Source organism: Pteropus medius, unplaced genomic scaffold, assembly GCF_902729225.1.
Source record: "Pteropus medius unplaced genomic scaffold, Ma_sr-lr_union100, whole genome shotgun sequence".
NCBI classification, from domain to species: domain Eukaryota; kingdom Metazoa; phylum Chordata; class Mammalia; order Chiroptera; family Pteropodidae; genus Pteropus; species Pteropus medius.
The window spans coordinates 3,324,356-3,352,283 of NW_024349225.1; the positions used below are offsets into that span (position 1 = coordinate 3,324,356).

General features: G+C 34.7%; 1 protein-coding gene across 3 annotated transcripts in view; it reads right to left on the reverse strand.

Annotated features, from left to right (window-relative positions):
• Nucleotides 1–793: 793 nt before the first annotated feature.
• PLA2G4A (phospholipase A2 group IVA) overlaps nucleotides 794–27,928 on the reverse strand; it is a 117,991-nt gene continuing 90,856 nt past the window's right edge. For all 3 annotated transcript variants that reach the window (XM_039881225.1, XM_039881226.1, XM_039881227.1), the window contains 6 exons: nucleotides 26,210–26,281; nucleotides 23,172–23,414; nucleotides 16,294–16,478; nucleotides 7,385–7,580; nucleotides 5,803–5,960; nucleotides 794–1,570 (listed from right to left, as the gene is read on the reverse strand). In XM_039881225.1, the coding sequence (XP_039737159.1) occupies nucleotides 1,439–1,570; nucleotides 5,803–5,960; nucleotides 7,385–7,580; nucleotides 16,294–16,478; nucleotides 23,172–23,414; nucleotides 26,210–26,281 (986 nt within the window). In that variant the 3' untranslated portion in view covers nucleotides 794–1,438. The remainder of the gene's footprint in view (nucleotides 1,571–5,802; nucleotides 5,961–7,384; nucleotides 7,581–16,293; nucleotides 16,479–23,171; nucleotides 23,415–26,209; nucleotides 26,282–27,928) is intronic.

The window sequence follows — 27,928 nt, forward strand, 5'->3', positions numbered from 1 at the left end:
GAATGTGTGGGGCCTCACCACGAGTCACCCCAACATGTGCTTCTGTGTATGCGGATTGTTTTGAACTAAAGGCAACTTTAGCCACAGGCTCAAGAGAAACTTCTGCCCCACACCCTCCCTTAATTACCTAGAAGAATTTGAATTAGAGGCCTCACCCATAAGAGATTATCAAAGATAACTTCTTTTGATCTAACTATAGGGCAGAGCAAACTGCTATTTACTAAAGGTCTGCTTTTCTTATCATCCTGAAATAATCTTCTGAAGTTCCCAAGGCATTTCACCTCATCCCTAGCTCTTGATGTCTCATGTACTCATTTTCGCTTTCTACCTCTGGAACTCTTGTGCATGTGGGGGTCTCTGACTCACATACGTGGGGTTCCCACACATACGTATGTATTAAATTTGGTAATTTCCTCTTGCTAATCTGTCTCACATCTATTTGACTGTTAGACCAGCCAGAAGAACCGTGAGAATAGAGGAAAGTTTATTCCTCCCCCACAAATGAAAGGTGAGATGAAAGAAGACAAATGAATAGACGCGGTAAAGAAAGAATGAGGAAGCCCTTATGTTTGGAAAACCAACCCAGAACCTTAGCAGTTCAACCGTAACTGAACCAGTAGCCGTGCAATGCAGACTCTCCCGAAGACAAGTCTTGCATATTCAGCCCTTGCTACTCTTCCGAATTTTTCTCCGGTGGTGGATATGCAGTCCAAGATAACCTTAGCAAAGTAAAATGTTAAACTAGAAGTGGTTACATTTTTTTCTACTTGCTGAATAAATATATGCCATTTGCTTAACAATTAATGCACACTTTCTCTTTTATGAAAAATAGCCATGATTTAAATCGATAAGTTTCATATTTGAATACAGGATTAACAACTTTTGCATTCGAAAGCATGAATCTGAGACTCTCACAGCCAACGGTGCAATATCTCATTAAAAATAATACAACTCAGTTGTCTCATGCTAATTTACATATAGATGTATTTATTTTGTATATGTATAAATGCATTTAAATAAAAAATAGTGTTGTCTCATGGCATGAATAAATCCAGTCAGTGAATGATATTCACACATTATGCAAAGTCTTACTTATTGAGACTGAAATGTTAAATATGCTAAAAAGAAGCCAAGGTTTTAAAAAGAGGACACAGAAGATAGTTGGTGAGGAATGTCTAAAAATACAGTATATGTCCCTACATTTGCATCAGGAAATTTCTACTGATAAAAAAATGTAGCTGAGTATATTTTTACATAACCAACACCATCTGCTAACCTAACGAACTTCTAAGGGTATTATTCTCATGCAGCTAAATAACTACAACTTTGAGTATTAGCCAGTCTCTTGTGATCAATACTAATGTGCTTTTAAATCCAGTTGTCATGGAATTTCAAACTCCCTCAGCATCGGAAATTGCTGCCCTTTCTGGCACACAAATTATGCTGTGGGTTTGCTTAGAGACTCCTTGTTGAAAAATTTTCTTGCCTCAATGTTACTGAGGGAAACAGAACAACGAGATGGATTCTGCCTTCTGTATTCGATGCTTTCAATGATGGCATTCTTTATCACCTGCAAATAGAGGCAAAAGATGTATAATTAGGGCAGCTATGAACTCATTTAACCATTTGTTTGCTCAAAACAAAAATCTCATCAATCTTTTTATTAAAGTATTCTTTTCAAAATAGAGAAATATCTGAGTCATGTATATATACATTTAAATTCAACATCCCACCGTTATAGTCTTGTTAAACTCATATCCAAATACTCTTCCTTTCCTTACCAGAGAAAAAGAACTATTCTGGGAGCGTTCCAGATTTTGTGCTGATCAAATTGAGAATAGAATACTTGTAACATGGTAAATTTATCTTCATTCTGTCCTTCACTGAGAAAGTGATGAGAGTGAAGAAAGAATAATTACAAAATCTAGAATTTATGTTCTTTACAGTTAGTGGACAAGTGGAAATGAAGGATCACAAATAAAAGACTTACCCTATGCCTAGTGAGGAGAGAAGTCACGGCTAAGGAATCACCCCACTTCCTCAGCCAAAACAGTTATATATATATATATATATATATATATATATATATATATATATATATATATGTGTGTGTGTGTGTGTGTGTGTGTGTGTGTGTGTGTGTGTGTGTATAGTCTTATGGGAAAAATGAGCTCATATGTTACTTTTAAGTAAAGCAGAAATTTGCCGACCCCATTTTTCCTATGAGTAGGGGAAATATAATTCTATAGCGACAAAAGAAGCTTTGGGCTTCCAGACACGGCCATTTCTTGGCTGTGTGAGATCAAGGGCAGTTTAGCTTAAATCCTTGAGCATGTTTCCCCTTCTTTAGAATAGGAATAATAATATTAATCTTGGATTTTGTAGGAATTGGACATCATTTGTAAAAACTACTTTGACAACACCTGGCATATAGGAAACATTCCATAAGTAGTATCTATTTATTGCTATTTTAAAACTGACCATCTGTGAGGAAATTCAGGATGTGAGGCTAGAAAGTTCACTAGAAAGAACCCACCATATATAGCCAATCGTGGGCTTGTTATTTGGTAAAAGTCAGAAAATTAATTCTGTGATCAAACGTGCCCTCTGCATCTTCTTTTAATAACTTCCCCACCTTTCTAGAGATCATGCCATCAGGTTTTAAGTTGGTTTCTCTTTCACCACATAATCATGAGACGCAATAACCCTCATTACGGAGAAGTACCCAAGTAAAGTAAAAAATCAGCTATTTACTTTCCAAACACCGAAGAAGCTTTAAAATATAAAAGACCACAGTGGAAATTATACTGATGACTGCTGTCGATTACTTCATAATGAATTCATGACCACAAAAAATCATCAATATCAATATCAATAACTAGCAATATTTACCATAATTGGACTTTGGCAGCTATTTCTAGTAAACAGGCCATTCTTATAAATGAAAATGAATATTTATACTTATAACTCTGAAAAACTCAAATTAAATGCAATTGGAATAAGCAAGTTGAACCACTAGGTGGCATATTAACACTATAAAACCATTAACCAGGTTTTTACAGATTACTGCAAAAAATACTGATTTGTTGTGATATAATTCTGTAATATAAATAGTAGAGCTAAACTCAGTACATCAGTTGCTAAATTCAAAGCTTCCAGCATGATACATTTAGATGTATCCACAAAGGCAAGATACCATATTTGAATCTTCCTGGTTTTTCTTTTTTTTAATTAGGAGTATTCTTAAGTAGTGTCTGTATCTAATTTCCTCTTTCATATTCCCCTGAAATTCATTGAGATTCCAAATCCTTCCCATCAGTCTTATCCTAGCAATAGCCCTCATATCTCAAACTTCTCCGTCCCCACTGCCCATCTCTAAATAGGATTCATGTCATCTTTCGCTTGTGCCATTCAATAGCTTCCTCATTGTTGATCCAGAACCTTTAAATCTTTGGCAGTAAAAAGAGAAGATAAGAAAATAAAACGTAAAATGTGATCTTCTCTCAAAAAAGAACAAATTTGGAAATGTGAGATTGGAAGCAATCCACAAGCAAATATTGAATTCCCACAATAGAAAATTTTAAATGATCCCAAAGAAGAAGTTACAGTATATTTTGAGAAAGAAATAAAAATTACAAATATAGAAAAATACAAGAAGATATACTGACCTAAATTTCTGTGAATTTCCTGGCTAATGCCTGCTTTCCCAATAAAACCCAAAATGTCATGGAAACAGGGACTCTGTAAGTCTTGTCGTTTTTGATCCCAGCACTTAGAGCACAGTAGGGGAACCATAAATATTTGTAAAATTAATGAATATGCAGAAGGTTATTATTATAGGTCGAATTAAACAGGATAAAGTTCAAATCATAGGGACAATAAGACTTGATTTGAGTCGAAGGACAAGCAGGATTTTATAAACAGAGTGGAAAGATGAGGCATTCTCGGCAGTAGAAGGAGAACCTTATAAAAAGGCTGAAGATAGAGGGTCATGCCATGTTTAGAGAACATCTGGAAATTGGCCTGGTTGGAGAGGAGGCTGTTTTGGAGAATACTAGGAAATGTGCTTATTTGAGAGATAGATGGTCAAAAGTTAGGAAAGAGTGGAAAAAACCTGTGGCGGTATCTCAGCTCTTCACATAACTGTGTGACTTCCAGCAATCTGCCTAACTAATAACATAACTCAGTTTCCTCACACGCGAATAAAAATATCTACCTCATAGGATAGTTTTCAATGTTAAATATTTGAGGGGGAAAGGTTTAGCTTATATTAAGCACTCAAAACTTTTTCTTGTTCTCTTGTTTTGTGAATTATTATATTTCCTAGTTCCTAAAACAGTGCTTGGTCCAGTAGATACTCAATAAATATGAGTTAATGAAGAAATAAGATGGAAAGAGATTACAGACAGCATTAAAGGTGCAGGAATCGGGGCCCAAGGTATTAGGCTATGACACTTAGTACGCTTCTAGTTATTTTTTTTAGAACGATAAAAACTTAAACTCGTACCTAGACACACTTATCATGATGATAAAATACCAATAAATTAAGAATTAAGTACCAGTACTTCTGGATATATGCTTTTCCACATTTTAATTAACATCTAATATTTAACACTATAAAATTGTTTGAGAACAAATTTTAAAAGCTTTTTATTATGCATCATTGGCATATGCCGAATAAACTAACACACAACAGGTTCTTAGAATACATTTACTGAATTAATAAATTGAATGAGTGAGAGTGCATAACAGTACATTTTCCTGTGATAGCTAAGTCAGAACACAGATAATATTATCATCACCTATTAGCTGCTTCAATTTATTGTCTCTTAGATGCCAAGCTCTTAAACTATATTATTTTACTTAATCCTCACCCTGATCTATAAGACACGTATCGCTGCTTCTTCTTACAAATGAGGAAAGTTAAATGTGGAAAGGTTAGCCAACATGCCCAGCATCACGCAGCCAAGAGGCAGCATGCAAGGGTGTGACCACCCAGTTAGGTCTGACTCCAAAGCCGCTGCGTTTCTCACATACCACACGTCTACCGGTGTAAGTGACTAGATATTAGGTTTCTCACAAAACAAACAAACATGAAATACTGCCAGTGGAAAAACATTGGGCCAATGTTCAGTGAACAAGAATTTGGGAGGATCGAGTAAGTGCAGAATCCTGATGCTAATGACAAACCGGGGCTGCTGTCATGAGGTGAGTACAAACAGAGCAGTCGTTCTTTAAAGATGAACTGGAATTTAGCGTTGGCAAAGCAGGCTAGCTAAGATCTCTGGGGAAAATGAAGCGACAGAAGCATGCAGCTGTCAGAGACAGGGTAGGAGGGCTGCTACTTTGGGTGATATTCCCAAGATCCATAAAAATAAAGACATTTAAAAAGCATGAGTGTATCCATTAAAACACATGGTATTTTTGTAGATTAACTACACTTTGGTTATATTCACTTTCCTACTTTTATTTTTCCTTTTTATCACTTTCTACTTCTAATATTTATTTTATCATATCACAAATACATTAGGTACTTTGGGAAAGAAGCTAAGTTCCAACCAATCTGTCAATCAAATAATAGCATAAAATGTAGGCTTTGCCAATTTGGAGGCATTAGTTTTCTTATTTGTGAATTTTATAGGGTTCGCCTGGAGATTAACAAAATATTTCATGAAAAATAAAATGGTACAATTTGGGTGGTGTCATTCATAAACCTTATTTTTAATTAATTAAAAAGAGGTGTTGCTATGTTTATGTGATATGAAATATCTGACATTGTCACTAATCGTAGGACATACTTACATCGATGTTGTTCAGAGTATTGAAGTACATCAGATCATGAAGCCTTTTGAATGCTTGATTTGGATATTGGAAGTTGAAGGTTGAAAACGGTGATTCCGGGTCATCAAAAATATCAAAATCAGCTATTTCTTTCTCTTCTGCAGTTTCTCTTGGAACACCTAAATATCAGAAGAGTCTCAAACAGTGTTATTTTGAACACTACAAAATAGCTCTAAAACCCAGGGAATAAAACATACAAATAGCCATAAATATAACATTGGAAGTCTCCACTGGGGTCACTGTAAGCTGTAGTAATACTGTTGTGTCCCCCTTCCACATTCCCTGGGGGATTTCTGTGTGTTTTGACTGGGCAACTTCCAATTGCCAGTATCCTCATCTCTGTGCCAAAGGGCTTCCTACCCCTGTCTGCAACTGTGGAAGCCTGCTTTGCTCACTAGCAGCTGGCTGGAAATCCTGGTAAAGAATACTCTACTCCAGGCAGCTAGGGAGTTAGGATATAAATTCCCCAGTTCCCTTGTCTCTTGCCGTGTGAGTGGGCAGGATGATTCTGGAGCCCAGGTTCTATTCCATTTCCTAGTTTCCCAACAGGATCAAGCAGCCAGCTCATGAACACATCTTTTGCTCTCTGCCTTCCTTCTGTTTGTCACTTCCTCCTTCCTTACTAAAATTCTCTAGTTCACCCAAATAAACCATTAGCACTTGAATCCTTTGCTCGGAGTCTGCTTCTGGGGGAACCCACACCAAACATGATCTAATTGTGGTCATGACATAGAAATCCCCTATACGGCCTCTTGGGAATTAACAGTGATAGAAAATTCTTGGTTTCGAGTATTTTACTGTCCGATAACTAAAAATGACAGCCAATCCTTCCTTCTCTTGTTTTGAAGTACGACTTATAATAACTTCTATCCCTATTGATCCTTTCTCTGTCTTGCTCTGCCATCTAGAAAAAGATGACTTTCTTCTCCATAGTCCCCTGTTAGATCTTCCATTTCTATTTTTTTGTGTCTTTCCTTTTACGACTACATTTTCTGGTCCTAAAATAATGATTTTTAGGCCTTCGGCATTCTGAAGATGGTACAGCAGGATGACTGTGCTTTGAATTTAATTTTCTTTTTCTATGAAATATAACATGGCAACATGAAATTACCAGCTATGTTGTACTGATAGATTACATTCATCTTGTAGTCAGCTAAAATTCCCAGAACTTTTGCATGATTTGTTCCGAAACAAGGGCTCCTTTCACAATAGTGATATTCAAAATTTAACAATCTTAACGATAAGATCACCAACCAATCAGAACAAACATAATTCGAGGTTTTGGAGTAAAGACCCAAATCTGCTTTTACCAAGCTAGTAGTTAACTCTCCAGATTCTAGATTGTGAAGGACCTAGGGGATGTTGGAGTGAGAAAGATGGGGGATACTTGGATGTCTCAGGATAGAAGCTATTTGCCAAGGTTAGGGAAGCACTCAAAATTGTAATAGCTGATACAGCAAGTGCCAGTGCGTATCAGCTTAGTATTGGTCTTGCTCCTTTACCAGATTCCTACTTTATAGAAGACAACTTATACCCAACGCACCTGGAGCCTTGTACTTTCTGAAGTTGATGTTGGCCAGAACGAAGTGGATGATAGTCGGGCAATCTTTCTCTACATCAGGATTCTTGGGTTTAAAGACATAACACTCCTTTAGTCCTTCTCGATCAAACACATAAGGGTCAATCTTTGGAAAGGGAAGCTTGTTCATTTTAGCCCATTTTTCTGCAAGTAGAAGTTCCTGTGGAAGAGGGAAAGATGCATTTGGGAATTTTCAGTCTTGATTTGTTCAGCCAGTCTGGCTATCATTCAATATTTACTAGGTGTTTACTATGAGCTAGTAGCATGTTCCTTGCTAAGATGAATAATGACCCTGTTCTCAAGAAGCCCATCAATCTCAAAAAAAAAAAAAAAATGCTCAGTGTTGTTAACTTTCGGCTCTGGCCTAGCTCCACTGGAAAATTTATTGATGAACTGAACTAAATGAAATTATGTTGATGTAATTGCTATTGGAAAAAAGTTTTATAGGTTCTGGGCATTTCTAAGCCATGTGAATCTTTTTTAACCCTAAGGAGTCAAAGAATCTGAGGAAGCAGAATGAAGAACATTCCATACTGAATTTTTATCATTTCCACACAACTAATTACAATAATAAATTTTATGTATACAAAAATATTTGAGTTTCTCTGAATTGGCTTTCTTTCTCCATTCTGTTTCTGAAAAAAGGTTAGGCTTCTGGCTTCAGCATGTTGTCATTACATAAGTAATAGCCAAGAGTGGGCCATAGAGAGGGTACCACGAGTTTAGTTAATGGGACTGGCAGATTGTGTGATTGTTATCACATACTAGCCCCCTTCCTGGTAAAAAGATTTTGCGTCCCCACCAGAATGAGAGGACACATGGGACAGAACCACAGCAGCTCATTTGCAGCTGCTGATGTGTAGCTTGACAGAGAAATATATGTTTGTTGTCAGCCACTGAGATTTTGAGTTTGTTTCTGCATCAAGGCTGACTAAGGCAGTGAGTAAGCACACACACAAATATTAAAAATTTAATATAAGAAAACAAGTCAATATGGAGAGGTGTAGTGAATCAAGCTTATTTCTATTTATATTCAGCTTAAGGGGAAGCAGGACAAATAAACTGATGCTGGGGCCAGATTGTCTGAGTCAAAGTCAAAACGCCAGCTGCGGGCCTCGGGCATGTTTCTTAATGCTTCCATACTCAATAGCCTCAAATATAAAAGAAGGATGGTAATAATAATACATCTCTCATAAGAATGCTGTTAGAATTATTTGCGGGGCTGAAGTATGCAGCGACACTCCCCTAATGGTACCATGAGGATCATAAGTGACAATAACAAACCAAATAAACAAACAGGGACCAGGTTGTTCATTATCCCTGAAATCTTGGACTCTCAAGTCCATTTCATCTACATTTCACCTGTTTCTTATTTCTCAGCATCTCATTTTCTACCACTGTTAAATAAGGTTAATACTACTATCTTCCTTAGTATTGCTGTATTAAATGAGATAATGTATTTTTTTAAAAGTCAGTAATTTATATTTAAGAAAACAAGCACTTTAAAATAGCACTTTACATTTAGAGAAAAATATACTCTTCATTGAACTTTTACTAGTCTTTATGCTTCTGGAATGTTGTGAATTTTAAATCGATCAACTCTCTCTTTAAGCCATTTACAAAGAAATAAAAATATGGAACAACAAAAACTTTAATGTATATTCAAGCATTTGCTTCACAAGCTATTAAGCTAAATACAATTATATTTTACTGAAAATCCCACATATACAAATATTTTCTTGTTCGAAACTTGAGAAAACTTTTATCATTAACTCCTTTATTCCCCCCATTCATTTGGATTATTCAGCTTGTTATTTCTTGTCTAGCACTGTTCACAATTATTCATTCCAGCCTATTCAACACCCAAATAAAACCCAAAGTTCATAGTGTGAATCGGTTGCGTGAGAATAAAGAGAAAAAAAGAGCTTGCGAATGTTTATAAATATGACTCAAGAGTATGACCAACGATGTGTGGCTGTGTGGAGAAAGAGGAAAAGGGAATTGCAGGACAGAAAAGACCAAGCTATTTTTAGGTAGATATTTTATGCTGGAATGAGGAAGAGATGGAAACTTTCTCTTTCCTTATATGATCCTAACGTGGAAAAGATTAAAGACTGGTGACTATAAAGACAGTGATTACAGGATGGAAAAATCAGTTTCTCTCTGATGTCTCATTTCTCGGCATGTAAAGACAGAAACAATGACACAGACTATGAGGAGAGCAGACGAGTTTGAAAAGAGTATTTGAGAAGAATGCAGTGAGCAAAAAATCATTGCTCCACAAATTATAGCAACGCGCCAGAACTGTATTCTGTTACAACTATCCATGTGCTTATTGTTTGACACCACGGGCTTCAGATTTCCATAGACAAATTTATGTAGGACTAACTAAAGCGATTTTCTGTGGAGATAAAAATTTGATAATATCCTTCGAAGTGATACTTTGTAAAATGTTTATGCATTTTTGAGTACTAAAACATCTCAAAAGATAGGAAAAACAATCTAAATAACAGAAATATATTCAAACTATAGTGTGAATGGCAAATATATGCCATTTTATTTATTTATACATGTAAATATATATTTATAAATACATAGGTATATTTATACCTATCTATAATAAATTAGTTTTTCTCTATAGGAAATGATTTTTCTTTGTACAAACTTAGGATATGTGCTAAGATGTTTCTCATTATTTAAAATCTATTTTTATATTTACATACTTATGGACCATAAGTATGTAAATAAGTATGCAGAATCTTTAAAAATTATTGAAACAATTATATAAGATACAATGGCTAGAAACTGTAATTTAGAATTCATTATTTTGTGGTCTTTTGTTATTCTCACTTCCAATAAAAAGCATGCTGGTATTAGAAGCCAAGATCTTTACGATGCAATATAAATGAAAATAATTTTCTATATCTGATAGTGTGTCGAATTTACATAGAATTTTTGCATCTCTCATTAGTTCTTCACTAACAGGTTACCGTAAATTCACAAAAATATGTAAGGAGAAATTAATTTGGGGTATATCTACTCACTATAAGGCATCTGGTCCTCAAGACCCATACAGGTGAGTGAGTTGAATGGTGGCCCTGCAACAAATAAATCCATGCCCTAACCCCCCAGGACCTGTGAGTGTAACCTTATATACCAAAGGGTTTTTTGCAAATATAATTATGTTAAGGATCTGGGATTATCTGGGTGAGTTATAAATCCAATGACAAAAGTCCTTATGAGACACAAATGTCCTTATAAGAAGACAAACTCATAGAGAAGGCTGTATAAAGACAGAGACTGAGATTAGAGTTACGCAGCCACAAGCCAGGGAAAGCCTGGAGCTACCAGAAGCTGGAAAAGGCAAGGAAAAATTCTCTCATAGATACTCTGGAGGAGCTGTGGCTTCCAGAACTGTAAAAGAATACATTTCTGTTGCTTTAAGCTGCCATGTTTCTGGTAATTTGTTATGGTGGCCGAGGAAACTAAGACAAGAGGTAAATCTGTACATGCTACGTTTAATAACATGCACTTCCCTTCATTGGCCATTATGAATCGATACCCACAAAGCTAACACTTGGACTGGTTTGGTCTTGATGGTGTTAGCCAACCTAAAAATTACAGTAAATCATATGCAGAGGTTCTAAAGAAGGATCAAGCCCTAATGTCAACAAATAAATCAGGGTTATGTGGAAAAACACAGATGCTTTTTCCTTATTTGTGGGTTTAAATGGAACTTTGACCTAGAGTAAAATATAGAAATTTAGACGCGTTGCTTCTATCATTTGTGAAGACTGGCTCATTTCAAATTCTCCTTTCTCTTCTCTTCCTTTTCTCCTTTCCTCATTGTCTCCTTTTCTCCTTCCTTCTTTCCTTTTATTTTTATGAGCATGAATCCATTGCTCCGGCTTCTGGTCATTAAGTATTTAAAAGGGCACTGAAAAATTGAGCTAGATTTATGTCCAATATATGGCAACATAATATAAAATAACATAATTTATGGCACAATACCTCTAATCTATTACTCCCCATAAAATCTAGTAAGGTAAAGAAAAAAAAATTCCAGTTGTAGACTTTGAATTTTCCTATACTCCTTGCTTGCTTCTCAAAAGATCCAAAGCTTTTTTTCCCCCTCCTAAATCCACAGTCTGTTTATTTTGCACACTTGAATATGAAGACTCTGGCTTATTTCCATGACTAACATTAAAGACAAATCCTATCAGAGTTCTCCTTGAAGGGACCTTAATGGTAAACTAAATTTGCATGGCATGTATCTAAGCTATGAAATGGTTAACAAAAAGAGATAATAAAATGAAATACAGAGCTGCTTTTCTTAAATCAATTTATAAGAATACTATTTAGAATAATGAAGCTCTTTATATCTGGACTATTTATTAGGCTTTGTGCCTACTAATTTAAAAAAAAAACAAATTCTCCAGTATCACTGAGGTTGACGTCATCAACTTTCAAGGCCAGTTACAAAGTAGATATAATAAAGTGGTTGCCTTCATTGAAAGCCATGATGTCCATCCTTCTATATCTCCCTGACAAAATCTGAGATTTAACTATTACTTATGACATAATTACATCAATAATTGTGAAATAAAGTTAATGGTTCTAATAGTTTGCCCTATTCTTTTATTACAAATAAGATCCATATTTCAGTCTCAAATATATAAAATTCTTCACTCTTTATCAACTTAATAAAATCATATTGCATTTATCTAATTATTATATTGGATTTTCTCTTCTGCTATCAAGACTTTATGTAGATTTCCCATCAATTTTTAAACCTCATTTTACTAAAATAAGTAACCCACTTTAACATTAATATATAATATTTTTATCAATTTAAACATTATATTTGAGTAATCTTTTAGATCTATGTAGAAATGGATATTTTTATAATGGCAATCTTAAAAACATTCATAAGTTTAGAAAAGCACTTTCAGTATTCCAAGTCAGCCTGAAAATTCAGTTCATTTTCACTTTGAACTTTCCGAAGTACATTTTTGAAGAAAAAAAATATACATAACATATTACAATTTCCTTTACAGTTAGTCTCTGAAAATACAATTCACTATTTCCAGAGCAATAGGTTTTACACTATACAAAACCAAAATAGAAGGAGATATATACATGTGGGGAAGAAAAGTAGGATGGAAGGAATTGACAAAATGATTCTAAAGAAGCACGTCCATGAGAAAGCACAGCTGGAAATGTCTATAGGTTTATAGTGATTATACACTCCCTAAGATAGTAAACATATAATGAAGCTATTCGGTGTGGTATTTAGATAGGAATTGTCAGATTGTCAGATGGACCATTGGAATATAAAGGTTAAACACAAAACAGATTCTGGTGTTCTATAATAAAATATGTAATAATAAAATCATGACAAATAATGTTAAAAAATTCTTGTGGAATTATTACACACTCAATATATTTTAAAAGATTAATGAGTTAAAATATTTAAAAAGAATATCATAAAAAGAAAAATATCCATCCATATGTAACTAATCTTGATAAGAAGTACAAATTTCGTGAGTAAAACCAATGAAAGAAATCGCTACAAAAATATTTAAAACATTAAAATCATCAGGAAATTCCCAATACAAATAACTCATTTGATCATATTTGCAAATAAAAGGCAAACTAATATTTTTAAGATATAAAATACTTATTAATGAGTAGCAGCAAAACTAATAATTCAAAGTAGTTTAAAAACATAAGTTCACAATATGCATGACAAACTAGTTTCACAAGCAAAAAAAGAAAATTGAAACAAAAATATTTTCCTTTTCTTTCTGTCATATTGTAAATTTTTTAACTTTGTTTTTAATATATTTTTCATGCCAGCAAAGCGATGTAAAACAAGGGCTCACATCTACAATCTGATACAGTATTCTAAATTGATACAGTGTTTTTGGAAAGCAATCTGGAAATATTTACTAAAAGTTATAAACTAATACATACCTAAGAAAATAATAAAAGTGTGATTAAAGATTCATGTGCAAGGATGAGCATTAAAGAAAATGACAAGATAGCAATAATCTAAAAGTTGAAAATAGAGCGCTGTTAAATAAATTCTCGCATACCCCCATATAGAAACACCATGGGAAATGCTCAAAATATAATTTTAACTAGAAAGACATAGAATGAAAAACTATGTGACCCTAGTGCACTCACACATGCACGCGCACATGCACACACACTCACAAAGAGGGTAAAAAAAAAAAATGCCAGAATATCAGCAGCTGTTATCTATGACTAGCAGAAGTGCTTAATGTATATTCCAAATTTTCAATTTTTTTACAAGAGTATATATTCTTCTTAATTAGAAATAATGAATCAAAGTACATTTAAAAACTAACAAAGCACAATGGGTTTTTTTTAGAGGTGCAAAGTGACACTCTAAAACCTTCTTCCAATAGTAAGTCACTGAGGTAGTGGAACTTTGAATCATATATAAAATGATGGCTTTGATATTTTACACTCTCATAAGTGAGGTGAATAACAGATCACTGCACTTTCAGAACTGGCTTCCTAGCTATCGTCTCAGAGTCATCCACTGAAACTCACCTCCTCATTGCCCCTCATAGGTCATTAAATCCTGCTCTTAGTTTTCACAGTCACCTGCCCCATCGCAGTGCCTCGTTATCCTATATTTGGCTTAGAGTAAATCCTTCTTAATTTTAATCTTTTGCCCTCTGTTCTCCACTGTCAGATTAATCGTCCTAAAATTTCAATTCCTTGAAGTCATTTTTCTGCCAGAAACTCTTCACTGATTCTCTCTTTCCTATCATCCAGTCTTACATTCTCCTAAACCTTTCCTAATGGAGCTTAATGTCTGCTACTTTTCATCAGATCGCTCCAGGTCCTCAGCTATGTTCACTGCCATCTCTGTGCCATCACCATCCTGTCCCTGCTCATCTATATACTCCAGGACATCTAGCTATTCTTATACAGATCTCTTAAAATAGTCATACTTATATGAAGTCAAATAACTACTTAACAGTTAGTTTTGCTAGAATGTTATGGAGATCAAGAACTATGTTTTACCATTAACTTCTGCACATGGCACAGAGGACAGAAACAAATACGTGTGAAATATGGACAAAGGAGACAGTGAGTGAAAGGGAAAGAGCATTAGATTCTCATTCTGGAGCCTTGGATTCCGTCCGGCTTGACCACTTCTTAACTAGCACTTGCCTTGCCAGGTCCTAGGCTAGGATCTTTACACCCACTGTCTTATTTAATTTCTCGATGTGATGAGATCGCTTATCTCACTTATTCTTTTCTCTCTGTCTGCATACCACTAATTGCCTCAAAAAAAGATAAAATATGAAGTATTTTTAAAATATGAGGTTTTATATATATTAATGAATTATAACCATTATTAGTCTTGAGAGCAGTTTCATCATAGTGTATTAGAAAGGAAACCAGAAATCAGAGGACCTGGGTTATCGATGACTCTTCCCGGTTTGGGAGATGATGGACCATTTTGCTTAATCTCAACGAGTTTCTGTTTCATAGTCTACGAAACAGGAACAATGACTCTATCTCTCTTATAGCATTTTATTCATTCACCCACAAAAAATGTCCTACATACTCACATTTTGACTGGCACTTACGAGGCAATTAGAACCAAATTGATTAAAACAAAACAAACACACATACATACAAGATAGTGCTCTAGTCCCCAAAGAGTTCACAGACAGTGGAAGTGATAGAGAGGTAAATAAATAAACAATGCGCCATGAAGATTGCTGTATCAGTAGCATTTACCAAGTCCTTCGTACTGAAACTATACCTGTGGAGATCAAGAAAGATAGCATTTGAGGCGTGTTTAAAGAAAGTCCGAGGTGTTCCCAGGTGGAGGGAACAAAATCAGTCATGGCTTCACCTGGGTGAGGCCACACAGCAGCCCTGCAGTCTTTGCATAATGCCTACTTAGAACTTCCTCTCATTTCTTCACAGAAGCAGACTTTTATTCTCCCCATGCCCCTGGGTCCACCACTTCCATCTCCTTGCTCTCAAAAGATAATGTTGACTCCTAATTCCTATAAAAGTTATAAGTCACCAAACGAGTATGTTCTTAACTTCCCTTCTCCACGCCTAACAATGAAGCTCATGCCACGGCCATTATCTCCTCCCTTCCTTCTTGCCCCAATACAGACATTTCTACACTACTCGCCACCTGTATTTTTAGATCTCCTTTCCATCCCTCACTCCTGTAACCTTGCAAAGGATGTGACTCTATCATATATGTCATCTCTCCATCCTCCAATAACACCTTCATTAATGACTCCTAGCCACTGGCATTTAAACAAAAATATGCTTGAGCCTTTTCTATTAACGACCCACCCCTCGGTGCACACACATATGATTTTCCTCTTCTCCATATCCCCTTGCAGTTGTAGTCCATCTCCTTCTTCACCGCACAGTCTATAGAGTCGGCTCCATTTTCTTAACTTCCGCTCGTTTCTCCAATCACAGCAGCATGATTTCCGCCCTGACGACCCTACTGAAACTGCTCTTGTCCATTTCACTAAAGACTCCCTTCTTAAAACATCTTCAGTTGGTTTTCACGACACTGCTCACTTCCTTGGTTTCGTCCTTTTCCACTGATATTGTTCTTGGATCTTCAAGATATTGTTTCATGTCTTCTGTTCTCACAGTATACATCCCTCAAGCATGGTTTTAATAATCTTTTACCTGTTAACTCCCAAATCTCAGATTAATTTCCTTCCTAAACTTCAGATACATTGCATCATTCTTGTCCTGCTCAGGACTATAAACTTTCATGTGATATCTACAAGGCATGCAAGAGAATGTGGTAGATAACGAAATGCTATATAAATTCTCCTTACCTTGAACGGAGGACTAGAGTCACTTGGCCTCGCAGAAAAGTCAAAGGAGATGATGAGATCAACTCCCCTCTGAGGTCTCAGGATCAAGGGGTAAGGTAGGTTAAATGTGAGGCCACTGTCTACTACGTGAATCTTTTTACTTTTGACATCCAGAGGTTCATATATTTGTTCAAATTCATCAGGATCTTTCCAAAGGAAAAATAAATAAATAAAACAATTACTATTATTTAGAGTATAAAAATATCTGTTCTGTAACTTTATAGGATAGAATTCTATATGACTAGGCCCTCAGGTTTTGGAGACAAACAGAGCTGGACATGAGTCCAGCTTTAGCACTATACGTGAATTTTTGTCTTTAACTCTTAGTTTCTTCATTTGTAATATCAGGGTAAAAAAATCTAGCAAATAAGCCTGCTCCGAGGATTAAGTAAGACAACGCTCAGAAAGTACTCAGCTCAGGTACTGGTATCAGCTCTAAGCTGTGCAGCCCAATCCCTTATATTAGCATTACCTCACATCGCACAGGTCTTTCCCGGTTTAAAAATATGTCCTCAGACATCATCTTGTTTAAATCTCACGGGAGACACGTGAGATAGAGGATATGTATATATGGAGGATAAAACAAATTCAATTCATCTCTAAAGTGACACAGTGGGGAGTGGCAGAGTCTGAATGGGTCACACACTGCATCTCTCTAGGTGAAGGGAGTCCAAGATGATAATTCCGCCAACACATTCAGCCAACAGGTGTCATCTGCTACTATTCAGGCACTCTTCTAGGTGCTAAAATGACTCGTGCAAACTCTGCTCTAATAGAGCTTAGACTCTGAGTACACTGCTGATAAATTAGTAAACAAATACATAAAAGACAGTTCAGGCAGTGATAAATGCATTGAAGAAAATAAGAGGGTAATATAATAGAGAGTAACTTCAGTTGCATAGTCAGGAGAGAACGCTCTGAGAAGGACACCATGAGCTGAGACCACATTAATAATACAGAACTGGCTATCTAAAAATTAGGAGGTAATTTTTCCAGGGAGGGGGAAGAACTAGAGCAAAGGCCTTAAGGCAGAATAAAGCTTCATATATCTGAGGAACAGTAAGGAGCCCAGTATGGCTATAGCATGGTAGGAGCGTGGAATTAAGATGACAAGGGATCTCGGAGAAAGCAGGGCCTAGGAATCATGAGTTCTATGAAAAAAATAGTATTGAGAACAGGCTGCTCCTCCCATTTATTTGTGGTGCTCCTAATTCAATTTCTAGGAAAAAGGAATGTGATCAGAATCGACTTGATTCAACCTTAAGAACATGACATGCAATGGTTTTGTCCAGTCCCCTTGTCCTCACACTTGTTCCCACCTGTTCTGTTAGGAAGAAGGCTGGCAGGGTTCAAGAGAGACGTCTATGACAGTAGACTAGAGTGATGTTCATATGAGACGTGAATTATGACCTCTGAGCAAGCTTTTAAATTTCATTTGGCAAGCACTTTCATAGAGCAAACAACAAAAACGACAGGGTCAGATCAACCTGTGTTTATGGAAGCACCTATGATGTGTAGTTAATATCTATAATCCAGGAAAATATTCAGCACATAGTAGGAAACCACTGCTTATTTGTTTCCTCTGTATATTTCTAAATAAGAATGATACTGACTATAATTCTCTCATAGTCAATTTTATTATTACATTTAAGAGCAAGAGATCGGAAAGGCAAATGTCTAAACTTTTACTGTCCAATTAAATCCACAATCCTTATCATCACTAAAAGCTAAAATTTAAAACACCAATGAGAAAATTAGCCATGAAATTTATTCAATATGATTCGAAACAGTTCTGAATTAGACTTCGATTCAGTCATTTAAAAGAAACCATTAATATCTTAAGTTTTGACAGTTAACAGAGCCATGTGTTTTCTCATCTATTAAAATTTCTCGTCTCTAAAATACTGAATGTTATAAACATATAGTAGTGATGTTTATGAAATAAAGAAAAAAAGTTTACAGCTGAAGTTACTTGTACTGCCCCGAATAGCAGAAGGAAGTTAGAAAAGGTGTAAATAAATAATCTTAAATGAAAAACAAATATGCTTAAAAAAAAAAAAGCTATGGGGGACTGTGTTTAGATAAGAATAAGTTCGTATGACTGAATGAAAAGACAGGCCAAGTTTAAAAAAAAAATCCAAGGTGAATGCCTATGCCAATGATGAGAGAGAAGAGAAATTATTTTTTCAATAATTACCTTCAGGTTTATTCTCTTTTCTTATCAAGTATCTATGGATTATAATGACAATATACTTTGCCACCAGTCAAGATTCTAAATTTCTATCTATCACCACAGAACCTGAAACTTAAGAATTGTAAAATTGAAATATATATATATATATATCGAACCTTATTTTAATATTTATTCTTTTGAAATTTTTGTTTAAAAATTACAGATGTGGAATTTTTAAAGGTAAAAAATTGTCTTTGTCTTATATTAGTTTTTAAATATTTTACTAAGAAGCCTAAAATCCATTATTTGAGTGCTTTTATTTTTTATAAAAGCAGCTTCATTTATTTTGAGTGTCTATAGTATATTAGAAATTTCACATATAAGATTTATCATCTTCATGAGACTCTTACAGGAGGTATTATCGGTGTCATTTTAAAGGTAAGGAAACTGAGGCCCAAAGAGGTCCAGTTTCACAGAGGTACTAAAAGTCAAGATTCCAAGCCAGGTTCACAAAATCGAAGCACTATGCACAGTGTCACACTGTTACTTAAGAAAGTGGCATGGTCGTAAAACTAGAAAGGTTTAAAATGAATAACTTAAAAAAGAATAACTGCAATGTATAGAGGATATCTACACGTGCATCTATCAATCTTTAAAACCACATTAATGTGTGTATTTTATCACAAGTAAACAAAAAATTAAAAACACATTAATAGAAATAAATTTTTACATGCAGTGAGTTTTCCTAATAAAAGATTACCATTATATAATCATTTATATTATTATATACATTTCAGTAAAGTATAATTCACAAATGTCTTTATTTGGCTTTATAAACTTAGTGCTTTTTGACATTTAACTAAAAGATTAACGAAAAACAGACCACTCTTCTCATATTCTGTTTGATTTTCCCCTTCTCATCATAAAGCTGTAGTCTTTTTTTTTTTTTCTTTTTAAATCCAAGATTTCATTTGAGAGAAAAATTATTGTGTGGGTCAATTTCCAGTTCTGGCACGTAGCTAAACACCAAGGTTCCAACCTTCCAGGTAAACTGACAGAAAGTTGTGTTTCTTAATTATTTCAAAGCACATAGTTTTGCAAGATATTAACAGATGTCCTATATACAAAATAAGAGTTCCATGATCAAATAGGTTTGAGAAATTTAAGATTCAACAGTTTAAAGTAACGGGCAATTATATTATGTGTCTCTTATTCTCCTTACTATGCCGTGGACTAACAGCACTTTTTAATGAAGCTGCTACTTAATTCTCACATCGGTATCGCTACTATTTCTATTTTATAAGTGTACTTGGAGGAAACAGTGAAGACTGTTGAATCCTCACTAACCTATGGTTCCATCAGGATCAGTCAGAGTTGCTAGTTTTAGTTTTACTCTACTTTTCTCTCATCGTTAACTGAGGCTTATGCTAAGTAACTGCTCAAGAGTGTCCAGCCAATAAATCGTCCAGTCAGGATGTAAGCCAGTCTGCTTTTAAAGTACTATACCTGAGGCACCTTTAAGTAGGACTTCTCATGCTCGTTAGAGTGCCCACTGCGTTTTGAAGAGGGGGATGCAGTTGTTAGTTTTCCAAATTTATTTGAACTCGAACTCAGTTTATTGCATAATATCTACTAAAATGTCACAGAGACTGAAAATGCCATTATGACATAATATCCTCCCATAACTTAAGCATACATGGTTTCCAGACCTGTGAATGAGTAATCCATTTTTTTGATAGGTATGGAAATAGGCTATATTTTACAATTATGACCATTTCCTTAAAGCAGTTTGGCTGTGGATATTTGTGATGGTCATTTTCTAAATATATCACACAGATTCAATTTACGACACACAAATATTTGGATGTTTGTGTTTTGAACTCTGGCCTAACTGAACTCATGTCTCAATTTCTTATTCCAGATGGTGTATGTCACAGTAAATAGTATAAATACAAAAGTAAATAAGAAAGAAGTCACGTAACTAATGAACAGCTTTGCCCAAATTAGTTTTTACAGGTATAAGACTATTTTGAAGTAAACAAATGAGGGGAATTTTGTCATCTTATTATTTCTCTTGTTTTCAAAAGATTGTATGCAAGGTATAGAAATAGGCACAAAAACGTGCAGTAATTTTTTCTCATTTTACGTTGAGAGGTTGTTTTAATGCTAAGATACTCATGTTTTAATCAGTATACACAAAATCATCATAAGGTAAACGAAAATGTAAGATTTTCTCAACATAATATCTAGAATAGATAAAAATCTCAATTCTCTTTCGGCATGGGGGTGCGAAAATAAAAGAGAAATACCTTAATGTCTTAATTAAATTATGTTTTTTAGCTATACAATAAGTAGGAGTTTTAATAAAGACTTTTTAAACTAAGATGATCACAGTTCATGATAAATCTTTTAACTTTTCATTCCACACACATGATAATCTTAAAACTTGGAAGGAGATAAATAACCAGAGGGTGATAAACAAAGTCTCTCTTAATAAGGGCAGTGTCTAAAAAGCACTTATCAATGTAGTAAATTCATTCTAAAATGCAGTAATTTTTAGCAATATCGGTCTGTAAATAATAAATTTGAATAAACTTGACACTGATCAAACTGGATTTTTGATTAAAATCTATATGCTATATACATTTTTTCAGTTGGATAAATACGAAATGAGTGAAATAGAATTTTAATGATATACACTAAGATATAAAATTTAAAAATTTTTCCAAAGATCTTTAATCTAAAACAATTTTAGTTAAAACATTTCAAAGTATCTCGACAAATCCGAAATTAAAATTTAACTAAAAATGCTGTATTTTATCTAGCAATCCTAACAATTCTGAATCTACATAAAATATTACAAAACTGCCAGGAAGTTGTTAAAATGTGGAGAGCAGACCACTTGCTATGCAAACCGCAGAAGCAGCCTTGCGGGGTGATGTGATCAAAGCAATAACGCAAAACAGATGGAATCAAGTAAACACAAAGGAAAGTTCCATTTTTACATCAGCAAGACAATGACTAATGAAACTAGTGCTCGGAGGGAGTGTAGCAGAAGGAGAAGGCTTCTGAGCAATGTCCGGGGGCCTGTCCCAATTCTAACTCAGTTGAGTAATTTTAGGCCAAGACGATAACTATCTTCCATGATCTTTCTTTTCTATCCAGTAAAATAACTAAAACTTCTTTTTAACTCTACTGTAGGAGGCTAAGTTGTTTTTTAAAAGCCCATTCATTATTATTCATCCGTAAAGCCTATGTTTTAGGCTTTACGGATGAATAATAATGAATGGGCTTTTTTTAATTGGTATTGTAATGGACATAAATATAATCTTGTAACACAACACAAGAAAACTAATGTCACTGATGGTAAGGTCAAGTGTTATTTTTTTTTTTTTAAATTTTTAAATGAATTTAAAAATGGACATTGAATTTATCACAAATAGACTTTCATGACAGTTCATATAAAAGGGTTTGGATCGAAGGTATAGAACCAGGTAGAAACTCATATCCTAGACTTTGATGCCATAAATATAAGGCAAAGTACAATGAGTTTCTACTCCTCTTGTTTGAAAAACAAGGGTAAATTTTGCTTTTGCAATTTCCCTTAAGCTCGAGCGACACATAAAAACAGCACTACCTAAACGACCAAGATCTAAAGCCATGTCCTAATTTTCACAAATATTGTATAGATACAATGATCAAACAAAGAGTAGAAAGTTTGTTTGGAAAAATTCCATTTAAGTTTTTAGAGCATCCTGTCAGCGTCCTTAGGCAGAAATGACATTTGGGAAGTTAAGGGAAGAGCGATGGTATGATGAAGTAGAAAAATTTAAGATGACAGGATCGTTACAAGAAAGGTTATTATGCATTGATTAGTCAACAAGTTAAATTCAACTTTTAATTCGAAACATATATGAACTAAAGAATAAGGGAATTATTCTTTGGAATTCAACTAAGTGGTAAACCTGAAAGTGAGTCGGTTCTTACAGGTGGCCTTAAAAGAATTAACTAACATTGCCGAGAACTGGAGGGCCAGATTCATCATCCCGATGGACGCTGCAGACTGCGAGCCCCGGCCACTCCACTCCCAGGTTGCATGCCTTACTGCCCTGCTCTAGAGACAGTCTCAGGACCATGGTGCCTGACTCCCTTACAACTCCAAGTCTGGTTCTGCTGAGACCTGTCCTTTGCCAAGGAGAAACACCCACGTAAGTGGTGAGGGAGGAAATGAGGCAGAGGCTTTTAAGTTCCCGCTATTTCTACTGCCAGGCACGATGAGGGGGCATTTGTGGGAGTGATCCCGAAGTGCTTTTGAAACCATTTTTGGAAGCTCGGCCTGAAGCTCACTCCTCTAAGCTTTGGAACAACTTTGTAAACATCTAATTCCCTATTTTAAATCCCTTTCAGTTAAACAAGGGAACAAGGATCTAAAGTCCCTCTCTGTATTTCAATGAAAAACTTTTATGCCAATATGACTATGCCACCTTCTGTCCAATGTATTTTTTTTCTCAAAACACAGTAATTCAAAGCCTTTCACAGATTAAATGCATGTGTTTTTTTGTAATTGAGTATAAATAAGCATTAATAATAACTAAAATTTTTCTCCACAGAGAAGGAAGAAAGATCTCTTGAATTAGCTTCCATGGGTTATATTTTGTATATTTACCTGCTACAGCAGCATCCAGTTCATCTTCATCCAAGGAGTCCTGTGTGGTGAAGTCTCTGAAAGGAGACAGTGGATAAGATGTATTGAGATTCAAGCCCAGCATGAAGTTGTGAACCTTCCCAGCACGTCCTTCCCTGGTATTGAATAGAGCTGAATCACTCATCAAGGCCATTATCATACGATGGACCCAACTTGCTTGATTATCATTTTGATATTCCCTTTCGGCATCTTCATTTTCAGTGCCTAAGGAAAAAGAAAGATCATTCATTAGACGGATTCTAAAATTTATTAAAAAAAAAAAAAAAAAGATCTTTGGGCGACTGAGTGTTAAAATTAACAAAAACTCTATGGCTTTTGATTTTAAAATGTTTATTTGCATAAATTAATACAGTATATATCTGTTAGTCATTCTTGTTCTTAAACTATTCTTACTTTACTGTTTACCTACAGTTCGTCTAACGGTCATAGTCTCAACTGTCACTTTGTCTATTCTTAGATTTCCAGGCAAACTTTTATTTTCTGCTTTCTCCCTTTCTCTATCCTTTTCTTCTTTTGTCCTGTCAATACACATACAAATACACAAACACAGACACACATACACACGAAAAATCCAAGTACCTAATCCTATCCACTTCATCAAGTTTCCTTCCCTATCTTGCTTCATAAACTTCCAGAAATTATGCAGACTGAGAACAGACAACTAAAGGATTCAACATATATTTCCTGCTCAATGAATGTTCTACGAACATTTCATCCCTGATTATCAAGTTTGGGGTTTAAAATCCTGTAATTTAAATATTTGCTTTGAAATATTTTAAAATTCAGCAGTTTCTAAGAGAAGCAGTTTTAAATGACTTTTTCCTTAAAACCTATGAATATGTTATTACTACTGGGAAGCTATGTTGTGTAGCTATTTAGAGTACTGTCTCCACAGTTAGACTGCCTTGATCTCAATCCTCTCACCACTGTTTACGAATTAGTTAACCCTTCTCGGCCTTCATTTCCTCATCAGGAAACCTCATAAGGCTGTCGTGAGGATGAACTGAGTTAGAGCATTCATGTAAATTTCTTAGAAAAGTGCTTGGCCCATATTAAATTCTTAATAAACACTAGTTAGCAGTAGAAATAGTTGTAGTAGAAGCAGCAGCAGCAAAATTATCATCATCAATATTATTCACTCATAATCCAAATCTGAGAACACTATATGGTAGTGTGATCCCACCTGCCTAAATCATTTCTGGTCAGATTTCTGAAAACTCTATACAAATATATACAAAACTCTGTGTGTGTGTATGTGTGTGTTGAAAAAAAAGAGAATCTATGTTTGAAGTTCATAATTTCCAATACATGTTAACTAAACACACATAAAACCATAATAAATACTGATTTTAATATTCACAAAGATTAGCTTAACTGAGCTGAGTAAATGAAATGATCTTTCTGTCAGGAGCCAATCCAAATTACTACATATTTACAAAAAAACCCAAACATATTCTTTTCTACTCCCACACTTTTCTAATGCCAAATATGACGAAGAAAGTCTTTTGCTAAAACAAATCAGGCTTTAAAATTAATGATTTATATCTCCAGTTATGCAGGATATGAATAAGATATTCGATTAGTTTCCAAATTATTTGGAGCTACCACTTCATCGTCATCAGCAGCAGCATTTTTGTATTTATTAAGTAAACCCCACTTCTGTAATAGCAGAAGATCTCCTTTCCCTGTGATATATTTGAAAACGGCATCATTTGTGGAACGAGCCCAGCAGTGAACAGATAAATGATATCTATTGCTTATTAGCTATAAGACTAATAGTAAATTTCTATTTGCAGAGCATTTTGCAACTTAAAGCCCTTTGTGTGCATTTGCTAATTTGACTATTACAACAATTCTGTGAAAGCAGTTGAATGATGCCAGCAGGACAGTAGGCAAATAGGGACTAAAGACCAGACTGTGCACCACTGGCCCAGTCTTGTGCCTGGTTGAGAGCTTTGCCTGCCCAAGCCTGTATCCCTTTAAGGATGTTCACAAGAAGCTGCACTTTAACCAAGCTATGGGCCTACGTAACTGCATTTCTCAGAGAAGGCATCTCCAATTTATACAGACTCATTTGATGAGGAAATAACAGACCAGTTATAAAAAGAAAATTTTAATTTTAGTGTTTTAGCAAGGATGAAACAGCTACTTCCGATAACTTACCATGGTTGTAGAATTCGCTAAGTTTTGGTCAAGAAATCACTTACTATCTTCTAAAATCTATATTCAGACTGTAATAGGATGTGTTCACCTAGTTGTTATAAAATCTGCTCTTTGATTTTTGTTTGTTCGTGTTTTATTTTGTTTTTGTACCATTGAGGACATTTGTAGAAATGGCCATGTCAAAACACTGTGTCAAAATGTAAAATGACCCCATTTGCAACAAATAATGCCTGATTCTTGCCTTGTCCGTGCCCCGACTCCATCACTGACTATCCTGATCTACACCGAGCTGAAAGCTGCCCTGTCAAAATGTAAAGGAACTCGTTTATACTACAAAGTAATATATGCGACGACATAATCTCACCCCACTTCGTCGCTGCTCCCTTCCTACGAGATGGAATGCTGGCAATGAGACAGGAACGGAGTTGAGAATATAATTTTTCAGATGTCACTTAATAGAATTTTTAAAGATAAAATTTGAATTTTTTAAAGCCATGTGAAAATGCTCCCATATTACGATTTCCATGCTGAAATTCCAGTTCTCTAATCAGATTTAAAACAGAATTTTGTATTTCTACCATCTCAGCTTGTTCTCCATTTTCTCAATTGGTAATATTTTTGAGGTAGTAAAAAGAAAAGAAATAAGGGAGTATTTACGTGTTGCATATTTTATTACATAGACAGCATTAATTCTCTCTCTGAACTGAAAGCTATAATTTTATCAACTAGTGCCTTAAGCAGACACTACCATTACCACCTCCAGTGAGAGAACCAGAGGAAATAGTCATAATCCTTTCCGCATGGACTTCTGCCAGAGAAGTTTCCAGCTCTCTTACCTTTGGGTTCTTGTGATTCATCATCGCTATCCGAGCTATCATTACTCACGATATGCTTTGCCGTAATGTTTTCTGTGGAAAGAAAACAAATGAACTGAAAGATCTCAGGTGTCAAGTCCCACAATTAAATTTACTGTAAGGAAGTAATTTCAGTAAAACCACAGTGAGATCTACTAGATTTACAAATCTAAATTTAGGTCAATTTAGTAAACCTATGTTTATTAAATTTACTAGTATTTTCAAATTTCAAATAGTGGAAAACAAAATTTCCTAGGACATGAAAATTTAGTTTAAAATTTATTCATTCATGATTTAAATGGAAGAATTTTTGTTTATCTTAATTCTGACAGGAAGATTAACTCGATTATAGGAAGCTCCTTATTAGACTAAAAAAAGTATATTTTTCTTCGATTAAATACGTTCAATGGTGTTTATAAAGGCAAATTCAGGGTAAGACCAAAATCTACAAGGGGGCTACAGAACAGTTTCATCAAAATAAATGAAAGCTACTAATATAAGGTATCTTCTAATTTTCAATAATACTGAAAATCATCTGTTGAAATGTTCCTCTTGGTGTCAAAAATGTGTGCTTCTTCAGAATATATTAAGAGAGCAGTTATAAAAACTAAAATACAAACCATAAATCCTTAAAATAACGACAGGAGTAAACTTTAACATAATAACTAGTTGTCTTTTTTCAAGTAAAAAGTACCTAAATTATGGAGTCCACAGACCATTCTTATAATCATTATTTACAGGAAAATCAAAATTTCTTTGGACACTTACATGAAATTGCTTTCTGCGTAGTGACTTTTTTTCCTTTTATTAGTCAATAGATTTTATTTTTAATTTTAAGAAACTGACTCCAAATTCATCATTTTCAGTGACAGAATCATTTTGGGGTTTTAAACTCTGAGAACTACAGGTATAGCTTTTGGTTTCCCCATATTGTTCTACACATGTTTATTATACCTGCATAAATGTCATGTACATAAATGATCAGGATTATATAATGGAAGGGTTAATAAATACTTGAGGCAATAGATTTTTTTAATTTTTAGATTTAAAAAATTTTACTGGCATAATTACACATATAAAATTCAATAAAAGAATTTATGTTCACTGGCTAATGTTATTATACATTTCATGACTATCGGAGAAAATAATTTTGTTGTATAGAGGAAGGAGCATGTTAAGAAACAGTCCACTCCAGGTGTCATATACATTAATTGTGTTTCTGGTCCCACATGTATTCTAGCAAGACAAAATTTTCTTTCTTTAAGCATTTTTTGGGTCATTTTATAAGATGGTTCGCCAAAATATTTTCTTCTCCATAAAGAAGTTTTTATTATATAAATAGCAAAATATTCTGAATTTATCTGTTTTCCATCACTACTTTATAATGTATAGCTCCATCTGTTCAAAAGCTTAGACTGCTCACATTTAAAAATCCTTGCGAATGTAAAAAAAAATTAATTTAGAGTTATCTGATTGTGGTCTGATTTACCTCAAAGTCTTTCTTCAGAAGGGAGGGAAAACAAAACTAAAACCACTCTAAACACCCCTGTAAGAGGTAGACTTTAGTTGGCCAACAGATGAAAGAATCACCAGGAGTCTTCAGATTCAACTCAGTCACCTCTCTGGTCTCATTCCTGGAAACTCTTCTCTAATCTAAGGTAACACACATCCTGCTGACCAGGGTCCTCATGTCCACAGTAT